Consider the following 23,169-nt stretch of genomic DNA (forward strand, 5'->3'; position numbering starts at 1 on the left):
GCCAGACATGAAGTGGCACATGTTTGGATCAGTAAAAATATGTCTCAGTGAGATATGATATTTGAGCTGTGAAGAAGTTTCCTGAAAATAATTGTACAGGAGACTTAAAAGGTCGTAGAACCATAATCCCATGGTTCATTAAGTATATTTCATGAAATTATGGCAAAAACTCAGTTATTGCAAAAACTCACCAAGAAGGCAAGATATTCCAGTTTATGTCAATGGACGAATGTATAACAATCGCACACCCTGCTGGATCGATTTCTGTGAACTGCATTGTTGACGTTGTTCAGCATACCGGTATACACTGCGATATACGATCGCATAACGCTAATAACTAGCGTTTGATGATAAACAACATTCTTTGATATACTATGTACACCATGCAACTCGTCTGCAACTTCACTGCCGCGCATGCGCAATTACATTATTGAACCCAACGGAAAAATAATTCGAAAGAAAGAACTGCAGGACAAAACGTCCAACAGGGCGTTGAGACGAACTGGTATGAGAAAGACGATAGAGAAAATTTGTTGTTCTTGCAAAGAACGAATAAGTTCCTGATTTCCAGTTACAAGGAGTGATAATATGATCACCTCCGTGTCTGTAAGTAAACCACGACCGATGTGTGATAGTTGAAACCATCACAAAGGAATCGTGAAAATGTGTTGTAAATGAAAAACAGCTAAAAAGAATTTTCGCTTTTCAAGATGTAGATGTGTAAGGTGATATTCGTTAGGATACCACATAATTGAGACAATCAAGATACGTTGTTCTATGTGATCGTCCATAACCTTATCTGCTCACATCTGTATAAGATGTAAGGAAGGTTGTGGTAGAATAAACTATATTCTTGCCAAGATAATCTTCTAGACTAGACACCACTGAATAGTGGTAAATAATGACAAAAAGATGGAAATCTGTGTCATTAAATAATCCCGAGATTAATACAATTATCTTAAAAATAAAGCTGAAACAGACGTAAGAAAAGACGTCTCAGCAGAAGGACCGGTGACCGGACCGGTAAATACCGACCGGTGACCGGAACCATTTGTCAAGGATGGGTGGGCAAAGAAACCACGGCAAGCCGAACTTTCCCACTCCAAACACACTTGAAAATTGGTAGAATAGGACAGTGTTTAACACTTATAAGTTTATGACCTATCTACAGAATATAGCCTCTTCTTTAACCAATAACAGGCGCCTTTAAAATCATGGATAATACAGGTCGCGAAGTCATCGATTTGCGAAGTACAGAAATATGATTGATAGTGGTACCTCCGGAATCGGAGGTGTGATGGCAGAAAAAGTTGAAAACCCTAGGGGTAACCTTAAGCGGGTCCACGCTTGCCGGTAGAATGCATGGAAGTCTTAAATTCTGACTTGATTAATCCATTTACTTCAAGACTTCTAACCGGGACGAATTCCGAAAGGAATACGACCAGTTATAGGAAGACGGCCTGTTATGGCCAGAAGTGTAATAGAAGAATAACTTTAAGATGAGGTCCCTCCAGATCCTAGGATCTAAGATCTGAGTTCAATAGGTCCTAAGCCATCTACAAGACTGTAGCCGCTATGCGGTCAATCTGATAGGCAATCCTATGTATCAGAACTCTTGTTGATTCCAGTAGCTTGAAAATATGCACTGCCGTAGGAGTAATAGAAAAGCAGAAGTCGATACAAATGTCGTCTTGCTAATCCTGCTAGCGTCATTAATGTGTCCCAACTGTTCCGTGACACTGACTGCAAAGTCTGTAGCCGACAGGTAAAGGCGGTTAAAACAATTCATCCTTCGGGTCTCGAACATAAATTAATAGAGGTCAAATAGTAATGTTCGACCTCAATGCTAGTCTCCGAGCCCACTTCAGCCGATCTATCTGCAAGACCAGTAGTCTGCATGTAGCCGGTTGAGATAGAAGTACAAATAACAGATATAGCATGATTTGGTAACCGTCGCCAGTAGAACATCAGTATTGAAAAACACAAAAAGTCATGTAGATTGTTGAATCCATAAAATATAGTATTCAATACAATCATAGCCAGGGGTATACAACTATGTAATGTAGACGATACCCGTGATACTAAAAATTGACCGATGAAAACACAGTGGAATACCGGTAATTGGTAAGTGGTGACCGAACCGGACCGGTCAATGACCGGTAACTGTAGCCCGGTGAACGGACCAGTCATAATATGACCGGTGACGTTACCAGTTAAAGACCGAAAAATGGTGGAATCCATATGGTCTGTTATCAATGTCAAGCACTGCTCGGAAAAGAAGATCATGCCAAAAAATCCAATCCGATGGCGATGAGACATCACTTATTCTGACCGGTGATCAGTGATCGGTGATATGACCGATGAATGGTGACCGATGTCCGGTGATCGGGACCGGTATAATATAACTGCGTCAGAATGAAAATATCTGGTGCAGAAGAATGACCATCCAAGAAGTCATCTGATAATGTTAACCGGAAAAACAACGGTAGATTATCAGTATTAATAGGCATAAGTGTCCTTGTAGTCGTAGTGGAGAAAAGAACAGCTTATCCCGAAGCCTGAATGTTAAACGAACTATACAACTACGGCTCGGTGACTGCAACATGTGTGGATGCCATAAGAAGAACCATCACACGTGGAATGGAGACATGATATTCCTAAAGGAATAAAATGGAGAACGTCGATATGACCAGTAGGTTCATTAACGCCTACGTGAGAAGTGGCGACATCCATATAACTTCGATGCCGAAATATTGTTCGGCTACGCTGGAAATATTGTATTCTACAATATTGTCTCCGTGAGCATTGACATGATTGCTTATGAGCGTATCAACGCCGAGAACTGCTCAATGAAGGAGAGGTATGTTCGATAATTATCCAGTGGTGCTCAATGCAGTCCGCTGATGTCTACGTGAAGGTTGACGACGTCCTCGTTTCCTGCGATGTCGAGATCTGGATCGGCCGAGATGTGGATCGGCTGCGATGAGACCGAGATCTTCTAGAATAACGTCTCCGTGAGTGACGACGTGATCGCTTACGAGAGCCGCGACGATGAGAACTGCTCGACGAAGAAGAGCGTGTCCGATGTCTAATCCTTGATGAAGATGATGTATTCAACGAAGAATAGGAGAATAATTCAATGAAGAAGACCGAGTTCTTCTTCTTGACCGGTGACTGGTGTTATCGGTGGCAGGCCTAACTGATGACTGTTGACCGGTGACCGGAGCGGTGATCAATGACCGGACCGGTGACCGGATCGGACCCTTGACATGACCGGACCGGTGACATGACCGGACCGGTGACATGACCGGTGACCGGACCGGTGACATGACCTGTGACCGGACCGGACCGGTGATCAATGACCGGACCGGTGACCGGACCGGACCGGTGACCGGAACGGACCGGACCGGTGACATGACCGGTGACATGACCGTCGACATGACCGGTGACCGGACCGGTGACCGGACCGGACCGGTGATCAATGACCGGACCGGTGACCGGACCGGACCGGTGACATGACCGGTGACGGGACCGGTGACCGGACCAGTGACCGGACCGGTGACATGACCGGTGACCGGACCGGTGATCAATGACCGGACCGGTGACCGGACCGGACCGGTGACATGACCGGTGACCGGACCGGACCGGTGACATGACCGGTGACCGGACCGGTGATCAATGACCGGACCGGTGACATGACTGGTGACCGGACCGGCCGGTCAGACGTCGATCAATGGTCCGTGATCAACGTCCCCGGTGACGTACCGGTCATATCATAACCAGTGTTGTCACCGGATAATGACCGTATGGCGGATGCCAAATGGTCCGGCATTGGTCGATGTCCTTGACCAATGCCATCGGGCAAAGACCGGCTGACGGGTGTCGCCATATGGTCTGATGTTGACCGACTGTCTAAGAGACTTAGCATAGTACGGTCGCGATCGTGCCCGATACCCGGTGACTGATACTGCAACTATCATCCATGATCTGCGAAGTCACCGGGTATTTATCCACTCTTGTTTCTGAGACCATCATGTAGTCGAATATATGAAAAACAAGAGCAAAGCATATTCAACCATAAACTGGTCACAGACCAGATTATCATACGGCACATAAAATCATTATTTGACCATAATATAAATTATAATAATACTGCCGTAGATCATAAATTAAACAAAAGTTTAATTCAAAACAGATGAAAAATAAAATGACGATCAATTAGATTGTCATACGGAACGTTAAAATCATTATTGCACACAATGGCAAATGATAAACAATCTGTCAATAGAAGAACACGCTTTGCACGATCTCGTAACACATTAGAAGAACATGCTTTGCACATTCTAGCAATGTATTAGAAGAGCACGTTTTGCACGTGGTCGTTCGCGCCTGAAAACACCCAGCATGGTAGAAATAAACCATTGTTCGATAAAAACAAGCATGGCTTACCTTTTACAAATGAAACAAAATCCATTAAATCCACACAAATTAATCCGAATGAGAAATAAAAAGATAAATAACACAATTTATCTATTCAAAACCCCAATCAACCAAGTGAAAAACAATATTTTAATTCAGAGCTGTAAAAGACACGTATACACCTGGTTGATCCGGAAAGAATATTGAGGGTTGGTTACCGATTTTTTGGCTAGGTTGCATTGCACTATGTTTAACCTGGCCTGTATTACGGTATTGAGGTGGCGGATTCCCAGTTAAAATTCCGGATGAGTTATTTCCCCTTGGAAAATATAAGCATACGATAACAGGTCAGTATTTATGACATTAAAATATCTTACAACAAATATTAATTTGATTTAATCTTAATTTACAACTTTTTTTAGCTGAAAACAAAAACAAAATTATGATCATTGTGTTCAATTAATGAATAATTTGTAGATAATACCATGTAAATGAAGAAAAAACTCTCAAACAAGCCTTTCATTATTGCTGGTGCATGCGCAGCAAATTAAGCTTCTTAAAAATTTGTATTATAACTTTATATTTCTTGTAAGCCATTTAGTAAGATGGGCTCCAGATACACAGCATGTTAACCATGGAAACCCGTACAGTTAAAATCCTATTTCTTTGAAATTGAACTCATTAGTTATTGGTCCATTAAATATGAAAAATCAAATCTTAAAAAAAGTTACTGAAAATCATTTGCGAGGGCCAATACAATTGACACTGTTGTCCTCGTGTTGGAATTCATATTCATCAAGAATAAATCCTTGTATATTGACCAGTAAACAACAGTAAATGATCCTCACTCTAGGAAAATTGGGCTTAAAGGGGCCTTTTCACAGATTTTGGCATTTTTTAACTTATTCATTAAATGCTTTATATCGATAAATGTAAACATTGGATCGTAAAAGCTCCAGTAAAAAATCAAGAATAAAATTGAAAAAAGGAAAAGAACATTGCCCGGACCAGGTTTCGAACCAGTGACCCCTGGAGTCCTGCCAGAGTCCTGAAGTAAAAATGCTTTAGCCTACTGAGCTATTCCGCCGATTACACATACTTGACATATTTTATACGTAATATAAGCAATCTTCGTAGTTTCACAAAATTTAACGACAAAAACAGAACTCTCCAAATTATTCAATCGTTTCGCGTTGCAACGCTTTATAATTTTTAGGTTTTAAAATCGTCAAAAGATGCATATAATGGCTATATTAGACCATGGTAAATGTTCAGTATTACTGTTTCATCACAAATATAACTAAAACGAAAATTTGCGAATCTGAAACAACTTTTTTCAATTTTGTCAATTTACCAAAGCGTGAAAAGATCCCTTTAATGCATGTGAACAAGGTGTTGCCCTAGATTAGACTGTGGAGTCCCCTTTGTCTAATAAGTGATGCCATTTATTGCTTAATCTGGGCGTTAGCTAAGAAGAGACTTCCTTGAAACCAAAATACTATATAAGCCAAAGCGGCGTCCCTGATTAGCCTGTGAAGACTACACAGGCTTATCTGGGACAACAATTTGCAAACATGCATTAAGACCTTTTTTTGCAGAACGAGGCTCAGATATAGCTTAAATACAACAAAACTATTGTTTTTTTATTTCAAAAGATCAGTACCCGTCAGATTGTTGAAAGTTCCAATGGGGCATGGGTACTGATTGCTGCGTTCTGTTCCGGCCGGACAATAGTAACCCTCCGGACAGATCGATGATGTGTTGACGTACGCAATGTTGACCGTGTTGTCGCAGAAGTAGCCTGGGTCACAAATGTCACAGGTAGACTGCGTCGTCTGCGTCTGATAGTAGCCGTTCAGGCATCGAAGTGGAGCGTCGTTGGCACCAGGACAGTAGTGGCCAATGGGGCACCTGAAGTAGGAAGTAGGAAGTAATACCAGGGGTCAATGTCACAAAGATTCTGATTTATAGCTTAACTTGAGTCATACACTAGTGTAAAATTCCCTTTCAATTTGCCTTGTGAAAAAAGTTTTGCTTGTGAAAACATTGCGAAAAACAAATATAACTTTGTACCTTTTTCTTGTATCTAAATAATCAGATATCCTTCCGTATACACAAAGCTTCATAATTGGCTAATATCCCATTAACCCTTTGCATGCTGGGAAATTTGTCGTCTGCTAAAATGTCGTCTGCAGAATTTCTAAAATTAGCATTTTCTTCGATTTTTTTCAAAGAATACTATCAGAATAGCAAACAGTTTGGATCCTGATGAGACGCCATGTTCTGTGGCGTCTCATCTGGATCCAAACTGTTTGCAAAGGCCTTCAAAATTCGGTTCCCGCACTGAAAGGGTTAAGCCCTTATGTCATATATATGCGTCCTAATAATATACTGTGTTAATCCCTAGCGTCGTAAATATACGACAACTTAGATGTAGCTCCGAATGCCTAATGACTTTAAAACACGTCTGTTCAAAATGGCATTTAAAGAAACAGTTATTTATTTTTCAGTAAGTTTTCCGACCTAAGAAAATTCTTATAACACATACTTTCTTAGTCTGGAAAGGGATTTTGTTTTACCATTTCTGGTCAAAATATGTGAAGATAGGATGAAAAAATAAATTAATGAACTAACGTCATCATTACTCATGTTTTTTGTTATTTTAAGGATAGTTATTTTTATTCTATTTAATTTTTTATAAACTTCTATTAAAAGCAGATTAAGATGTTCTCAGATTTTATTTCCAAAAATTACTTGCAAATGAAACATAACTGTGTTTCCTTTCTATTGATGTTTGTTTATATTATTAAAAATATCTTATTATTGTTTTTATGTCCTTAAATAATTAATTTTGTTTTATTTTAAAACAATCTTAAAAGATTGTTTTTATTCATTTAAACAGTATTTATTTGTAAAAATTGTATACATAAATAATAATGATATTGGATACATTACCGGTATTTGGAAATAATCCAATGTTTTGTTTTTTTTGTTAAGTCATGCAAGATTTCGAAATTTTCAAATGTTACTATATTCATTCTTAAATTGGAAATATAATAATAAAGCATTTGTCACATTATCAGTCAACAAAGTAACAATACCTAACCCTTTGCATGCTGGGAAATTTGTCGTCTGCTTAAATGTCATCTGCTGAATTTCCAAAATTAGCATTTTCTTCGATTTTTTTAAAAGAATACTATCAGAATAGCAAACAGTTTGGATCTTGATGAGACGCCACGTTCTGTGGCGTCTCATCTGGATCCAAACTGTTTGCAAAGGCCTTTAAAATTCGGTTCCCGCACTGAAAGGGCTAAACACACCATATCCTATTTCACACCACTATAAGTAACAATGAACAGATAATCTCTCAGGCATTCAGAGCTGGTGAGCGTACTGATTATCTAGGGATAGATAAGGCTATTACTGATAGGGGTTGCCTAGAGATAAGGCTGTAGTATGGAATGAGTTAATCATTAAAATGTTTGTGTATTTTGAAAGGTGATACATAAGATAGTTGAAGGCCCTAGTCAGGCTAGTGATACAAGTATTGGGAATTAAATTTCTCAGAATTGTACACCAATATTTATAAACTCACACATGTATTTATGAACCCAAATATACGTTTATGAACTCACACATATATTTATATTTATGAACTCACACATATATTTATGAACACAAATATATATTTATGAACTCAAATAATTATATATATTAATGAACTCACATTTTTTTATGAACTTGAATATTAATCTATATAGTTATGAACTCACACATATATATTTGAACTCTCAACTCTCATATTTAAATATTTATGCAGTAGCAATTATAATTGTATGCAACGAATGCACATATTCTGTTAAAATAAGTATAAACAACCAATTCAAATTCTCCTTAATAATTTGCAGACAATGAAATGAAATTTGAACTTACACATAATCAACCGGAGCTGAATCATTCTGTCCGGGTGGGCAATAGTAGCCCGGATCGCATGTTCCGGCCGGTTGTGCGTTACCGGTTCCCTGGCAATACATTCCTCCAGTGCAGATCAAGCAGTCAGACAAGGCATCGGAACCAGTCACGTTCAGGAAGTAGCCGGTGTCGCACGCGGTTGCCATGGAGCTACCCTCTGGACAGTAGTGACCCATGGGACAGATGTTCCCCGTCACATTGTCTGTGGGTGTGGCAGTCTTTGCCTCCAGGGTGCAGTAATATCCTATGTGGAAAGTTTTGATTCATTGTGTGGCTTGACAAATTATCAAAAAGAGTTTAGTTAACTGTTGTTAAAAAAAGAAAGGCAAAAGAAACCAGGTATATATACATTAGCGCTAAATGTTTGCAATCATAATAAAGTCAAATATCATTTAATAGTTGAACATAAAAAAAACACTACTTTTGAAAGTAAGCTCAATAAAATGTTTTTATCTCACTGACATTTTCTATACTTAACTACTATGAAAGTAAAATGTTTCATGCCCAATTCTCAACACAGATAATCTATACAAACCAGCCGAGCAGTTGTTTGTTGGCGCTGCAAGAAGTGCCGTCTGGCAGTACATTCCTGGGTCACATGACCTCTTGGCGGCCGACCCCACTGGACAGTAGAACCCTGGGTCACAGGGACCGCCCATGGGGCCGAGAACAGGCGTGGCACTGGAGGAGGCGTTGGAGCAGAAGTAACCTGATGACAGAGAAAATGGTGTTTAAGAATTGTTGAAAACGTTACAATGTATGATTTTGCGATCTAATGAAACTTTATCTGTTGTTATTTTTAGGCTGCTTGGGGTGTGGCTGAGAAGATCAACCCCCATTACATCCTCTAACAGAGTTTCAGACGCTTTTAAGCAGAAGTAACCTTATGGTAAAGTAAATGGTGTTTCAGCATTGTTGAAAACATTGCAGTGTATGATTTTGGGATCAAATGAAACTTAATCTGTTTTTTGTTTCCTTTTTCTGCCTGCGTGGGGAGTAGCTTTTTTCCACACTTTTTACATTAAGACTTGAAGACTTATACAAAGAGGAATAAGATATGTCTGGAATTTGTATCATTTTGTATATTGACCTCAGTTGAAAGCAAAACAATATGTCTCTATTTATTTCATTTTGAAATCACACCATTGGTTTCTGAAAAAAATACATATATATCCATGAAATGGAAAACTGCGACGCACTCTGGTAAAAATTGTTTTAAAATTGTTAAATGATGATGTGGAATTTAGCAATATTAACAAAACGTTGGTTTCGAAAAAGAGTTTTTATCTTCAAAGGCATCTATACATCCATACAAGAAAACTGACACACCTATTAAAGCTGGCATTTGTAACTAACAACTATAAGAATTAAGAGACTACTTCAATTGTCTAGCTTTTTTCACTTGAATGTAATATTTCACTTTCTGGCAATTTTCCTTTGGGTGCCATTCTCACCTGGTTTATATTGTCCTGATGGATCAGAAAGACCAGCTGACATAACCACTGAAGTCATTGTTTTAAGTGCTGACAATAAAAATAAAGCTACCATTTTAATTGCTAAGTTGTTTTTACTTGAAGGCAATTTCCAACTTTGTGGCAATTTTCCTTTGTGTCCCATTCTCACCTGGGTTACACTGTCCCGATGGATAGGAAAGACCAGGGTTCAGGCAGTAGTAGCCGGGTGTACAGTAGATGCAGTCGTCAAATTCTGTTGCCATGGTATCGTTGTAGTATGTTCCAGCGGGACATGGGAACTGAGTTGCGACGTACGTTCCCGCTGGGCAATAATGGCCCGCAGGACATGGTTGGTCTTCATAGTCACCAGTACCTGTGTTATAAGAAGTAAAAAAAAAAAATGATACCACAAAATCTTTGGATTTATACTTAATGGTAAATTCTTTTTTATTTCAAAGGAAATTGTATATAATTCCAACATTACATTTATAAAATAATAGAACTAAATTTTAAAATCAAATTGTTATCAAACCCATATAATTTCCTACATAATAATTTTAAATAAACACATTAAATCTCCTGAATTTGTTTATGAATAATTAAAATTCACTGCACATGCATATGATTTATTGATTTATTTGTTCTCTCTTTCTTTCTTGAGTTTTGGTCGTGACAGATATTGATGTCAAATAACAATTTAAGCTTACAATCAGCTCATTTTATTTAGCTTCCAACTGTACCACAAACACCTCAGCAAAAAACTTTTTTGTTTTAATTTTCGTTTTGAATTTTGTCATATTGTTTACTCAATCACACAAGCACATATTTCACCCATTGTTATGTCCACCTTGAAAACCACAAACACTGCAAATCATACAATAAGAACACAAACACTCAATTGTTAAATATTTCAAAGCTTTGGAAATTACTGCGACAGTTTCCCCACTGCATAAATAATACAGAACAGTTCCCATAAATAATAACAAAGTTGATAATTCCTTCTGTTTTGGTTCAAAAAGAAATTACCAACACACACACACTGAAAATTTATAAACTTTGCAACAAACATAAACAAATATTAATTACAAACATCATTAGTATAAACATGTAGCCAACCTGACTTCCAAATCTAATAAAGACATATTTTTAATTCCACACATACTGAAATCCTTACCGGCCCATTCTAAAATTTTGCAAAACAATAAGCAAGTATTGATTAAAAAATAAATCAAAATTTAAATGTTGAAGTCTTGAATTAATTGCAATTGAGAAGATTTGCAGATTTAGCAATAAAAAAGGGGTTTTAATTGAATGCATTAGGGATTTTATACCAACAAATAATCAGATAACAAGAAATGTGAAAACCCCAAATATGTCAGGAAAAATAATGTTGATAATTTATTTGTTTTACTTATTTACAAAAAAAAACGAGAGAGAAAAGTCATGAGCACTATCTTACAAAAGACCTCAATGTCACACAACAAATCTTATCGCAATTTAAACTAACCACAGAACATCATTGCTTAAATGGAGATCAGAATGTTCCCCAAATATATGAAGGTGAAAGAAACTACAGAAATAAGCAAAATGAAATGATAAAGACAAGTGAATGAAACCACAGAAATAAGCCGAATGAAATAAAGGTAAGTGAATGAAACCACAGAAATAAGCCAAATGAAATAAAGATAAGACAAAGAAACCACAGAAATAAGCCAAATGAAATAAAGGTACAAGAAAGAAACCACAGAAAAAAGCAAAATGAAATAAGGGTAAGAGAAAAAAAACACAGAAATAAGCCGAATAAAATAAAGGTAATAGAAACGAACAGAAATAAGCAAAATAAAATAAAGGTAAAAGAAAGAAACCACAGAAATCAGCAAAATAAAATAAAAGCAAGAGAAAGATATTAAGAAAATAAACAAAGACTAACTACCTAATACAAAGTTTCATACATCTTTGTACTGAGCATTCGTGTATATTTGAATAAGAAGGGTTAAAGTATATAGGTTCAGTTATGGATCAAAGGTTTACACTTTATAGATGTAAGTACTTTGCAATTTAAGGGTTTAGTGTGAAACTGTTGTATCTGCTTCACATTTCTTCATAAGATAAAATAGTTTGGTGCTAAACCCTCCATTTAAGCTACTTTGAAAATAATATACTGTTATTTAGGTGAACTACAATATTCAATAACAAAGGTCCAAGATTGGGGTCAATTATGACAAGCCCAAACTGTATACCTTCTGTGCAGTAGTATCCCGCTGGACAAGGGTTGCATGTATCCTTTCCAGTCATGTTGTTATAGAAACCCTGAGGGCAAGGGAACGGATTGGTTGTGCCAGCAGGGCAGTAGTGGCCAATAGGACAGATACCACCATATCCGGTCTGGGCGCCTGAAATGCAACCTCTCAAAACTATTTTGTATGCGCATTCAATGCATTTTAGCCTTTTTCTGGAAAATTGGAGCTTAATGCTTGTTGGTAAAGTGTCATCCCATATCAGCCTGGGCACTTCGCATGCTCAGGCTAATAAGGGAGGAAATTTTCCCCTTAAACTGGATTTTTGCTAGGAAGAGACTCGTTTTAAACAAAAATACAATAACAGCTGAAAGTGTCGTCCCTTATAAGCCTGTGCAGTCTGCACTGGGTTATCTGGGACAACACTTCATGCACAATTGCATTGAGCTTGGTGCAGCAAGTGTTATTAATGCACTTGTTTCTGCATTTTTTTCAATTCACAGTCATGCAAGATTTTCTAGTCTCAATAGCAAACAGGGTAGCTCCTGACCATTTATCTGTAGCTACACTGGCAGCATAAGGCACATTAGGACCGATTTTTGCAGGATGCAGGTAAATTTATATAAAATACATTCAATATTTGACATACCAGTCAATAAGTGCATTAATATAATATTCACTTATCCATATTGTTTCATACCTGAGCAGTTACACGCATCAGTTCCGTTGCAATCCGACGGGTCGGCACGATCCAGTCCATACTGGCACCAATATCCAGCAGTGCAGTTGGGTCCCGGACTGGTCGCATTGTAATCCGGACAGTAATGACCTCCTGTACAAGCCTTGCAATCGGCCTCCGCCTTCAATCCGGTGTCGTCGTTGTACGTTCCGGGAGGGCATGGCTGCCAGTTGAAGTCCGTGTGATCCGGGCAGTAATATCCCGCCGGACAGGGACCCACTACCTCTCCATTCACGCAGTAACTGAATTTTTTAGATATAATTTTTGTAAAATATTCAATGTATGAAAGCGACTGTCAGACACTTCTGATCCAGCCAGACAAATATAGGTAGAATTGCATAATATTCACATTGTAATAAAATAAAATAAGGATTGATGATTGATGTAGCATTACATAAATAATATTTCATCTAAAAACTTTCACCATTTTTCTCTTTCTGTCAGACACTTACGATCCTGCCGGGCAAGTATAGCAAGCCGCCCCCTGTGTGTGGTTCATGTAGGTGCCATTAGCGCAGGGAATGGGTATGACAGTCTGACCAGGGCAGTAGTGAGCCAGGGTGCACGGGTAGGTTACAGGTGAGGCCGTGTCCTGACCCGGCGGGCAGTAGAAGCCCGCAGCACAGGGCCCGGATGTCGTGTTGAGACCCTCCACACCGCAGTAATCGCCCGCCAGACATGGGGTACACTGGGTCTCGTTAATGAGACCTTCGTAGGTGTTGAATGTGCCCTGAAAGCACCAAAAATGGTAAATATAAGTATGAACTTGTATAAGCTTTATTGCTGAATAAATGTGTTGTTGTTGTAAAAAAAAATACTGCTGATTCATCTGACAAATGCTGCTACAAGCAAAAAGTTTAACCCATAAAAGTCTAGTTGTTAAATCTAAATGGTTAATAGGTTAATTGATTTTTACACTTTCTTTAAGAACCCTTAATTAGCCCCCTTTTTATAAGTACTAACTGTAAGACAGATTAAGAACCCCTAAATAAGCCCATTTTTATAACTATTAACTGCTACACAGGTTCAAAAACCCTTACTAAGGCCCTGTTTATTACTATAACTGCTAGGCAGATAAAGAACCCCTAAATCAGCCCCTTTTGATAACTATAACTGCTAGATACATGTAGGTTAAGAACCCCTTAATAAGCACCATCTTATAACTTTCCACCTTAGAAGCAAACTTAAAATGCCCATATGCAAGGTTTCATTCTGTTAGCTGCTCATCAGTATTTAAGGGTAGAAAATTAAGCCTTTAACACCTGAATCTCTAAAGAAAAGCATTTTATTTAGTTTCATTTTCTAAAGGACTATAAAAGGTTACATTGTACTATGCTTAACCTGATCTCTTTTCAGTAGCAGAGGTGGCCGAATTCCGGCACTTGAAGATTTCTGGAGAAGCTAACCCATCTGGGAAGGTATAGCTAGGGAAAGCAGGTAAGTATTTATGATATTAAAATGAGTATCTGAGAGGTATGTGGCTAACTGCTTACCTCAGGACATCGTTCAGGCATGGGAGAGCCTTGCGGGCAGTAGTGTCCTGGTGTACAGATGTACTGCATGGAAGTGTTGGACCCCTGGACGCAGTAGTATCCGGCCACACACTGGCCCTCCACAGCGGTTAGTCCCGTGGCCGTACAGTAGTGACCAGCTGTGCATGGGGTACATTCGCTCTCTGCTCCTAGTTTTGTGGCCGCACCGAAAGTTCCCGCAGGGCACGGGATGGGATCCTCAGTACCAACTGGACAGTATGAGCCTGGAATGTGGGTTAATTAAAATTAAACATATTTATATTAGCTTGATTACATCAAAAGGCGAAGTCCATTTCCTGGGTAGAACCAGTACTTGGTGTCTTTTGGGGAGATATAAGGAATGCTCCCACAATGGGGATCGCACCTTTGACCACCTGGTCACTAAGCAGACACCAATTTCACAACGCCATGAAGACCTTGAAGGTGGGTTAGAATTACAGGTTAAGAAATTTTACATTTATTATAATCACAAAATATATTAATGTGTTGAAGTTGTGATTGTAGTAGACATGCATTGACCAAATAAAATCTCAGATATATGTTTTGCAATTTGAAACAAAAAGTAATATATTCAATTTCTTTATTTGTAAATTACCCATATACATATAGAATTATTATGTAATAAAGCAGACTTTTTTAATATGCTTGTTTAATTACTTTTTGTACAAACATTGTTTCATAGTTTCCTATTCTGAGAATATTGAGTGAAAGCCCCAAGACAGAATGAGCATACCCGGTTATAAGAATATACAATTTTGTAGAAAGATGAATTATAAGCAGCACTTCTACTGCCATGGCAATTGAGCTAGCGTTTATAGTGGGTTTTTTGCCTTGAAACTGTGAGGTCCCAGATTTTGCCTTGCTCTGGGATCACAGGGCTTAATGCATGTGTGTTAAGTGTCATTCCATATTAGCCTGTGTATTCTGCACAGGCTTATCTGGGAAAACACTTTTCACCTGGACATGATTGTCTTTTAGAGGAGACTTACTTAAAACAAAAATTCCATCAAGCCGAAAGATTTTTCCCTAACTAGCCTGTGCAGGAGGGACACTTAATGCACATGCATTAAGCCCCGTTTTTTCCCCAGAGCATGGGTCAATAACATACCTTTGGGGCAAACATTTGCGTAGATCCCCTGCGTGGGAGATGCAGTTTCAGCCCCGGTCTTGCAGAAGTAGCCTGCGTTACATGGGCCCGTGGGTACGGTGAGACCATTGGTTGCGCAGTAGTAGCCTGCAGAGCAGTTGGTGCAGTCGCTTGATTGGTTGATACCCGTATAGTTGTTGAACGTGCCGATATCACATGGGTAGATGTTGGATCTAGGAGTGCCTATAGAACAGAAAGGTTGTAAAATTAGTGTTATCTGTGACATCCCCTAAAACAATTTAGACTAAAGTAATAGAAATCTTAATTATTTAACAATAAATTAAAATGCTGTTATACTGCTGCACACTTATTCAACCATGTTTGTTTTCAATTAAACTTTATAAATAGGTTGATTGCGTACAAAATACTGGCAGACACGGCCATATTTGATGAAAAGCTGAATATGCTTAATTGAAAACGTATGAGCCTCGCTCGCGAAAAAGGGGTTTAATGCATGTGCATTATGTGTCAGTTAAGATTAACCTGTGCAGTCCCCACACGCTAATCAGGGACAACACTTTCTGCCTAAACTGGATTTTTTTGGTAGAAGTGACACTTTCCGCCTAAACTGGATTTTTTTGTAGAAAAAGCAAAAAATACAATAAAAGCAAAAAGTTTCGTCCTGATTAGCCTGTGTGGACTGCACGGGCTAATCTGTGAGGACACTATGCACATGCATTTAACCCCCTTTTTATAAAGCAAGGCTCATATATTAGGTTCTGTCCCAACAAACACATACCTGGAGGGCAGTAATAACCAGTGGGACACAAAATGGCCGCCGAGATGTTGACAACCCCAAGACTGTTATCACAGTAGTAGCCAGAAGGGCACACTTTGCATGTGGGTTGGGCCGAGAGGTCTTGGTACTCTCCGTTAGGACACAGCTCATAGATGGCGCTTCCTGATGGGCACCTGTGACCCACTGGGCATGCCAGGCGATTTGCAGTGCTCTCCCCTTGGGGACAGTAGTAGCCAGCACTGCAGTTTCCTACACAAAAATATTTAAAAACAATTATTTAATATTGTTTTTTGTCGATTTATTACTGATTGATTTGCTGAATTCTTTAATTCTTTACTGCTCAGATACAAACTTTGACACATTTGTAGTCAATTAGAAAATCAAATTTTATTAAAGACATTTGTAAATAGATTCAAGTTGTAAAGCCTTCATTTCAAACCCAAAGGTGCAGATGAGAAAAAAACAGCGTAATATCTGAAAAGATTGCCAGTTACTCGCAGGCGGTTATGGTTTTATGCTGGTTGCATAGAGCCATTTTCACTTCATGCTTCTTAGAGGAAAATGGTTACACAACAAAATTTCTCAATAGAAGAATATTGACACAAAATGATCTTTAATGATATATAATAAAGAATAAAATGTACCTGGTTATTGAATACTCTGCTATGAAAATGTTTGAAAATGATAGCAATATTTAGTTGGTTAGATAATCTGTACCAAACATATTTTTTATAGAAACTGCCAGTAATAAAGAAGTATTTTTGACTTTGAAAACACACACACCCACATTTTTTTCTTGTCATCACAATATGACAAGTCAGGCATGGGATTTCAGCACCCATGGTGAATGTATTGTCTAATTGAGCCACATTCTGGAACACTGGGTTTAAGGCATATGAGAAACATATCATCTCAGATTAGCCTGTGCAGTCTGCACAGGCTAATCAGGGACAACACTTTCCACAATTACATAATTTTTTGTTTAAAGGAAGTCTCTGTTAACAAATCCAGTCTAGGCAGAAAGTGTTGGCCCTTATTAATCTCAGGCGACACTTAACGCACATTAATTAAGCCCAGTTTTCCCCGAACGCGGCTCAATTTTTCATAAACCACACAAATTCTCCTTGCTTACCGCTGGTGGTGGTCATGTTGTAGTGGGGGCAGTACTGCCCAGCCGTGCAGGGGTTGCAGTCTGCCACCTTGGTTTTCTGGGTTGAGCTACTGAACGTGCCGGGGCTGCAGGGGGTGGGGCTGGACACACCCTCCTCACAGTAGAAGCCTGCCGGGCAGACGTTACCAGTGACACCGTTGGTCGGCTTGGCAACGGATGCTGGAAATAAATCAGTAGTCAGAGTGAACAAAAATTCAGTACAAACTTAGGTTTGGCTTTCATACAAAAGTGAAGGTAGAAATAACTCATTAAAAAGAAAAGAATTTTGATTTAAATACTATTATTATAAAAATATCAATTCTTAACCATGTCACCAGTAAACTCTTTATGGGTTTCATACTATAACTAGATATTTATCTAAAAAATAAAAGCACACTTTTTGTTAATAACATCATAGTTTCCATGACAATTTTAAACACTGATAAAATAATTATTGAACATTTGGTGGGGAGGAGTTTAAATTTCAGCCTCATTCTGGGAAAATTGGGCTTAACCCTTTGCATGCTGGGAAATTTGTCGTCTGCTAAAATGTCGTCTGCTGAATTTCTAAAATTAGCATTTTCTTCGATTTTTTTTCAAAGAATATTATCAGAGTAGCAAACAGTTTGGATCCTGATGAGACGCCACGTTCTGTGGTGTCTCATCTGGATCCAAACTGTTTGCAAAGGCCTTCAAAATTCGGTTCCCGTACTGAAAGGCTTAATGCATGTGCGCAAATGTTTCCAAGATAAGCCTGCTGAGTCCGCACTTTCTGATTTATTGTATTTTTTGTTTAAAGGAAGTCGCTTCTTCCCAGTCTAGGTGGAAAGCGTCTTCCTTCATTAGCCTGTGCAAAATGCACAGGCTAATCTGGTAAGACACTTAGTCCACGTGCATTTAACCCCATTTACTAGAGTAAGGCTGATTTGTAGAGGCAAAACCCCCGAATCTATCTGTTCTCACAGGGCCATAGTTTACCTTGTAGAATGCAGTAGTAGCCTGCGCTACAGTTGCCTGTGGGTAGGGCCAGACCTTCCGTTTCACAATATTTTCCTGGGTCACATTTCTGAGGGTCAGAGGAATCTGAAAAATAGAAGTCGATATTTCATAAATGTCAAAGATGTAAACATTGTTTTATTTGTTTATTCAATAATGGCATGTGATTTAATATCACTGATGTCAAAAATAATTTGCTTTATTTATGATCCAATAATCCAATGTGAATATGGTAAAACCATTTAATGCAATGAGAACTTGTGTTTTGTAAGTGATTTTATTACGAACATGTGGAAATGTTAGTGGTTTGGATGAATGGCAAGTAATCGTTCAACAAAAGCTAAAGAGGAGTTTAAACTGTTTGTAGAATTTCGCGGAATAGCCTATGGGGAACAATGTATACTTTGTAAGGTTCAAATATTATGATTGTTCAAGTGTAATTCTCTAAAAGTTTTTTATCATTAATTAATTTATGGGAAGACTGGGCATAATACCTGTGTGTAAAGTGTTGTCACAGACTAGAAAATTTTATTGACAACAAGTGATGTGTTTGTCAGAAACACAATGCCCCCTACTGTGTCACTTTGAATCCATATATTTGACCTTTGACCTTGAAGGATGACTTTGACCTTGACCTTTCACCACTCAAAATGTGCAGCTCTATGAGATACACATGCATGCCAAATATCAAGTTGATATCTTCAATATTGCAAAAATTATGAACAATGTTAAAGTTTTCGGACGAACGGACAGATACCATATATTTGACCTTTGACCTTGAAGGATGACCTTGACCTTTCACCATTCAAAATGTGCAGCTCCATGAGATACACATGCATGCCAAATATCAAGTTGCTATCTTCAATATTGCAAAAGTTATGGACAATGTTAAAGTTTTCTGACGGACGGACAGACTGACTGCCGGACAGTTCAACTGCTATATGCCACCCTACCGGGGGCATAAAAATCTTTTAAATATTTGCAACAAACAGATAAATATGGAACAAACTTGCTTTGACATTAGCTTTGACATTAGCTTTGTCATTTGGCAAAATAAGCAAAATGCAATAGGTCAATCACGCTTAAGTTAGAGAATGAAAAAATTTTAAATGTATTTAAAAGTATACTTATACATGAAAAAAAAGAAAAGCATGTGATGTAATTTAAGGCATTATCCTTTCCAAACAATGAAAGCTATTCCCAAGGCATTAATGTAGTGTTCTACACATTAACTGCTTTTGCACTGCTATTAAGATGTATATTAATCAAAATAATATAAGCATTGCTGGATAGATCTTATGCCATATATATGCAGCAAACATATCCCTAAACCAGCCTGTGCAATTGCAGAGGCTGGTCTGGAGCTTTCTTGTCCGCTAACAATACCACAAAACCTTGGGTGACTTTTATATAAATATGCAGGCTGTTCTGGAGCTATGCAGGGGTTTTCCTAGCCATTTTGGGAAAAGGAGTCTTGTCAAATTGGGATTTTTAATATCCATAAAATGGCAAACGTGACAATGGTTTATCTACTAAATGGACCAAATTGGAATTCTTTTAACAATTTTGTTTTGGGATTGAGTCTGTTAGTTTTGGGATCGGGTGCTCTTTGAGACCTTTTTTAAATAGCAGGAAAGCTTCTGCTTGTCTGGCCACATCTGAAAGAAGGCTCACATGCATTGAAAGGGGCTGTAGAAAATTCACTTCATGTCTGTGTGTGTGGGTCTAACAATGTTATTGTTTTCGTAAAAAGGTATCATAGAGGTCAAGGGTATCCAGTTTATACCTTACAAAGCTCGAATAAGTAGTATAGAATGATATGGATTATAGGTACTTACTAGCTGGGCAATAGAATCCACCGGAGCATTTCCCGCCGTGCGTAGTCGTATTCGGCAGACTTGACCCGCCGGAGCAATACCATCCAGCGTAACATCCGCCAGTCGGTGCCTCGTTACCTTGCCCAGCACAGTAGAGTCCGCCAGGGCATGCAAGACACGCTGCGATGCTAATGGCGCCCTCTACAGGGTTGTAGGATCCAGCAGCGCACTTGTATGCGGTAGATACGCCAGTACCAGCAAGGCAATAGTGACCTAGATAAGATATGTGGTGGTATATGTTAATGTACCTTGTACAGTTTTCAAAAACCCATTCATAGACTTAAGAATTAAGAGAAGACTCAGAACTAAGAAAGATATTTTAGCGTTCCAATATGTACAGACTACTAAAGTTGCTTAAATCATTAACATTACTATTCACTAACCCATTCTTACAATTAAGAATAAATTAGAGTCTTAGACGCAAGAAAATATAGATATACAGGCTGGTTATATCAGTACCATATTTCTCCAAATTTAAGAATAATAATAGTTGATAAGGATGCAACTAAGGATGATACAATGAAAAATTCAACAAACAAAAGTTAAAGCTATAAAAACCCCTTCAACATATTTCTTCATTACCCTTTGAAATATTTACGAAACCAAAAGTAATACTGACCCTTTGGACAAGGGAAGCTGATGTACTCAACGGATGCGGCCACACAGTAATATCCCGCGGGACATATGGTACAGGCGGATTGGCCCGTCTGGTTGTTGAACCTTCCTGCCTCACACTGAGACGGGATGGTGGATCCCGGGGGACACTTGTGCCCCACCGTGCATATCCCGCCGGTTCCCGTGTTGTTGGTGCCGTCTGGTGTGGGCGTGTCAACACCCAGTGTGCAATAGTGGCCTGGATAGGAGTGGTTAGATTTTTAAAAATGAGTTTTGTAACAGACCGTTTGACAAAACCCCTTTAACAGCACTGCTGCTTTGATGTGACCAGCTACTATTTTGCAATTAAAGCAGGTGTAACAAGAAATATCATTAAATAGATGTACAGCATTGCAGTTAATTAGTTTTTTGTTGGTTAAAAACAAGTGTCACTAAAATCAGAGATCAAAGAATTGTGACAAATTCCTGGGATATTTTCTGCATAGTTGTTAGCCGCTTTGTATCTACATACATTTAAATTAAAACAAACATAATTTACAATCTCATTGGAGACCCTACGCCAAGATAATATTTTTAACAAATGTGAACATTTGGCCTACTGGTAAAAACATTTAATTAGCTGTTGATTACGGAAAATTAAGGTGAAAGCCTGTATTCCATACCTGCAGTACATTGACCGTCCACAGCTATGTTGGCCTCTCCCTGACAGTACTTCCCGGCGTCACACTTTGTGCACTGCGTCACGTTGGCCAGCCCCTTTGAGGGGTTGTAGGTGCCCGCCGGGCAAGGTTGCCAGTTTTTGCCAGTGCCTGAAAAGATTTACATTTATACATCGATCTGTTAACTCTATACCACTTAGAAAAGCATTTTGACGAATGTGTAGTCCCTTAGAAAGTAACATTTAATTTAAGAGCTTTCTTACTAGATTCAAGTTTTAAAGGCTTCATTTCCAATCCTTAGTTACTGATGAGCAGCAAACAGCATAAAACCTGAACAGGCTGCGAGTTACTTGCAGGCTGTTCTGGTTTTATGGTTTATGCACATAGCCATTTTCACGTTGCTTCATAGTGGGAAAGGTTTAAGTCACTCCAAAAGAATTTAACACTTGATACTGTAAAATAAATAATATTTGTCTTCATGTCTACATAAAATATCTAGCGTTGTTTTTATTAAAGAGACTTATCTATGAACACATACATTTGTGGATTTCTGATTTTAAAAACAAAAATGAAGAAATTAGGTAAGCAGATTTTCATTTTTGCATGTGTATGTTTTATGTTCGTGGATGTCAGACAACCCATGGAATCATTTAAAACAAATGTCACACATATGGTAATCATTTTACAGTATTAAGAATGGGGCTGTAATATATCAACTTCTATGAAATTCTAACAACTACATTAAAAAATTTTTAACGGTATATTTTACATAAAATATATTGATTTCATTTGATTTACAGTATGACCAGATGCGATGAAAGATTCTCAGACTTCAGCATCTAGATGCAATTTTTACTATAACCCTAAACTGCATATGATATTTACAATACTATAAAATATTTGTTCTTCATGAGACATAATTTGTTTTGATTTTGTGGATTCATGGATCCATGAATTTAACACGAACATATTGGAAAATGACCTATGCACATTTTATCTTCTATTTTCTTCAAAATCAGTAATCCATGAATTTATTTGTCAATTAATAAGTCATTTGGGGAAGAACACAAAACTTCAGGCAAACAAATATTATTAATGATTTAACAGTATGTCATGACATGAACTTAGTCACGTTAGAAGCAAATTTGTGTAGCGGCCTGTTTTGATTAGTCAGGAAGGCACTTGCCCTAGCTGATTTCAAGGGGTCTGGGTTTTGAGTCCCAGAGACCGCACAATTTTGTTCACCCTGTGACAAGGAGGTTACTTCCATTATAATTAACAAACCAGCCTGAATCTGGAAAAGGTGGGTTAAATGTATGTACATAAGTGTCCTGTCTATAAGCCTGTGCAGTTCACACACACTTATCAGAAATGACACTTTCTGCCTAAACTGGATTTTTTTTTGGAAGAGACTTTCTTTAAACGAAACAAGATATGTGTTTGTCAGAAACACTATGTCCCCTTTAGCGCTGCTTTGAAGCTATATATTTAACCTTTGACCTTGAAGGATGACCTTGACCTTGACCTTTCACCACATAAAATGTGCAGCTCCATGAGATACATATGCATGCCAAATATCAAGTTGCTATCTTCAATATTGCAAAAGTTATTGCAAATATTAAAGTTGGCGCAA

General features: G+C 38.2%; 1 protein-coding gene across 1 annotated transcript in view; it reads right to left on the bottom strand.

Annotated features, from left to right (window-relative positions):
• LOC127847812 (uncharacterized) overlaps window positions 1-23,169 on the bottom strand; it is a 148,975-nt gene that overhangs the window by 103,514 nt on the left and 22,292 nt on the right. Inside the window, 15 exon segments of the mRNA XM_052379990.1 lie at window positions 6,083-6,330; window positions 8,353-8,635; window positions 8,927-9,100; window positions 10,015-10,218; window positions 12,086-12,238; window positions 12,783-13,063; window positions 13,274-13,551; window positions 14,315-14,577; window positions 15,462-15,683; window positions 16,240-16,488; window positions 17,372-17,569; window positions 18,368-18,472; window positions 20,224-20,475; window positions 20,882-21,115; window positions 21,540-21,686. Coding sequence (XP_052235950.1) covers window positions 6,083-6,330; window positions 8,353-8,635; window positions 8,927-9,100; window positions 10,015-10,218; window positions 12,086-12,238; window positions 12,783-13,063; window positions 13,274-13,551; window positions 14,315-14,577; window positions 15,462-15,683; window positions 16,240-16,488; window positions 17,372-17,569; window positions 18,368-18,472; window positions 20,224-20,475; window positions 20,882-21,115; window positions 21,540-21,686 — 3,291 coding nt within the window.

Source organism: Dreissena polymorpha, chromosome 10 (assembly GCF_020536995.1).
Source record: "Dreissena polymorpha isolate Duluth1 chromosome 10, UMN_Dpol_1.0, whole genome shotgun sequence".
Taxonomy (NCBI): Eukaryota; Metazoa; Mollusca; class Bivalvia; order Myida; family Dreissenidae; genus Dreissena; species Dreissena polymorpha.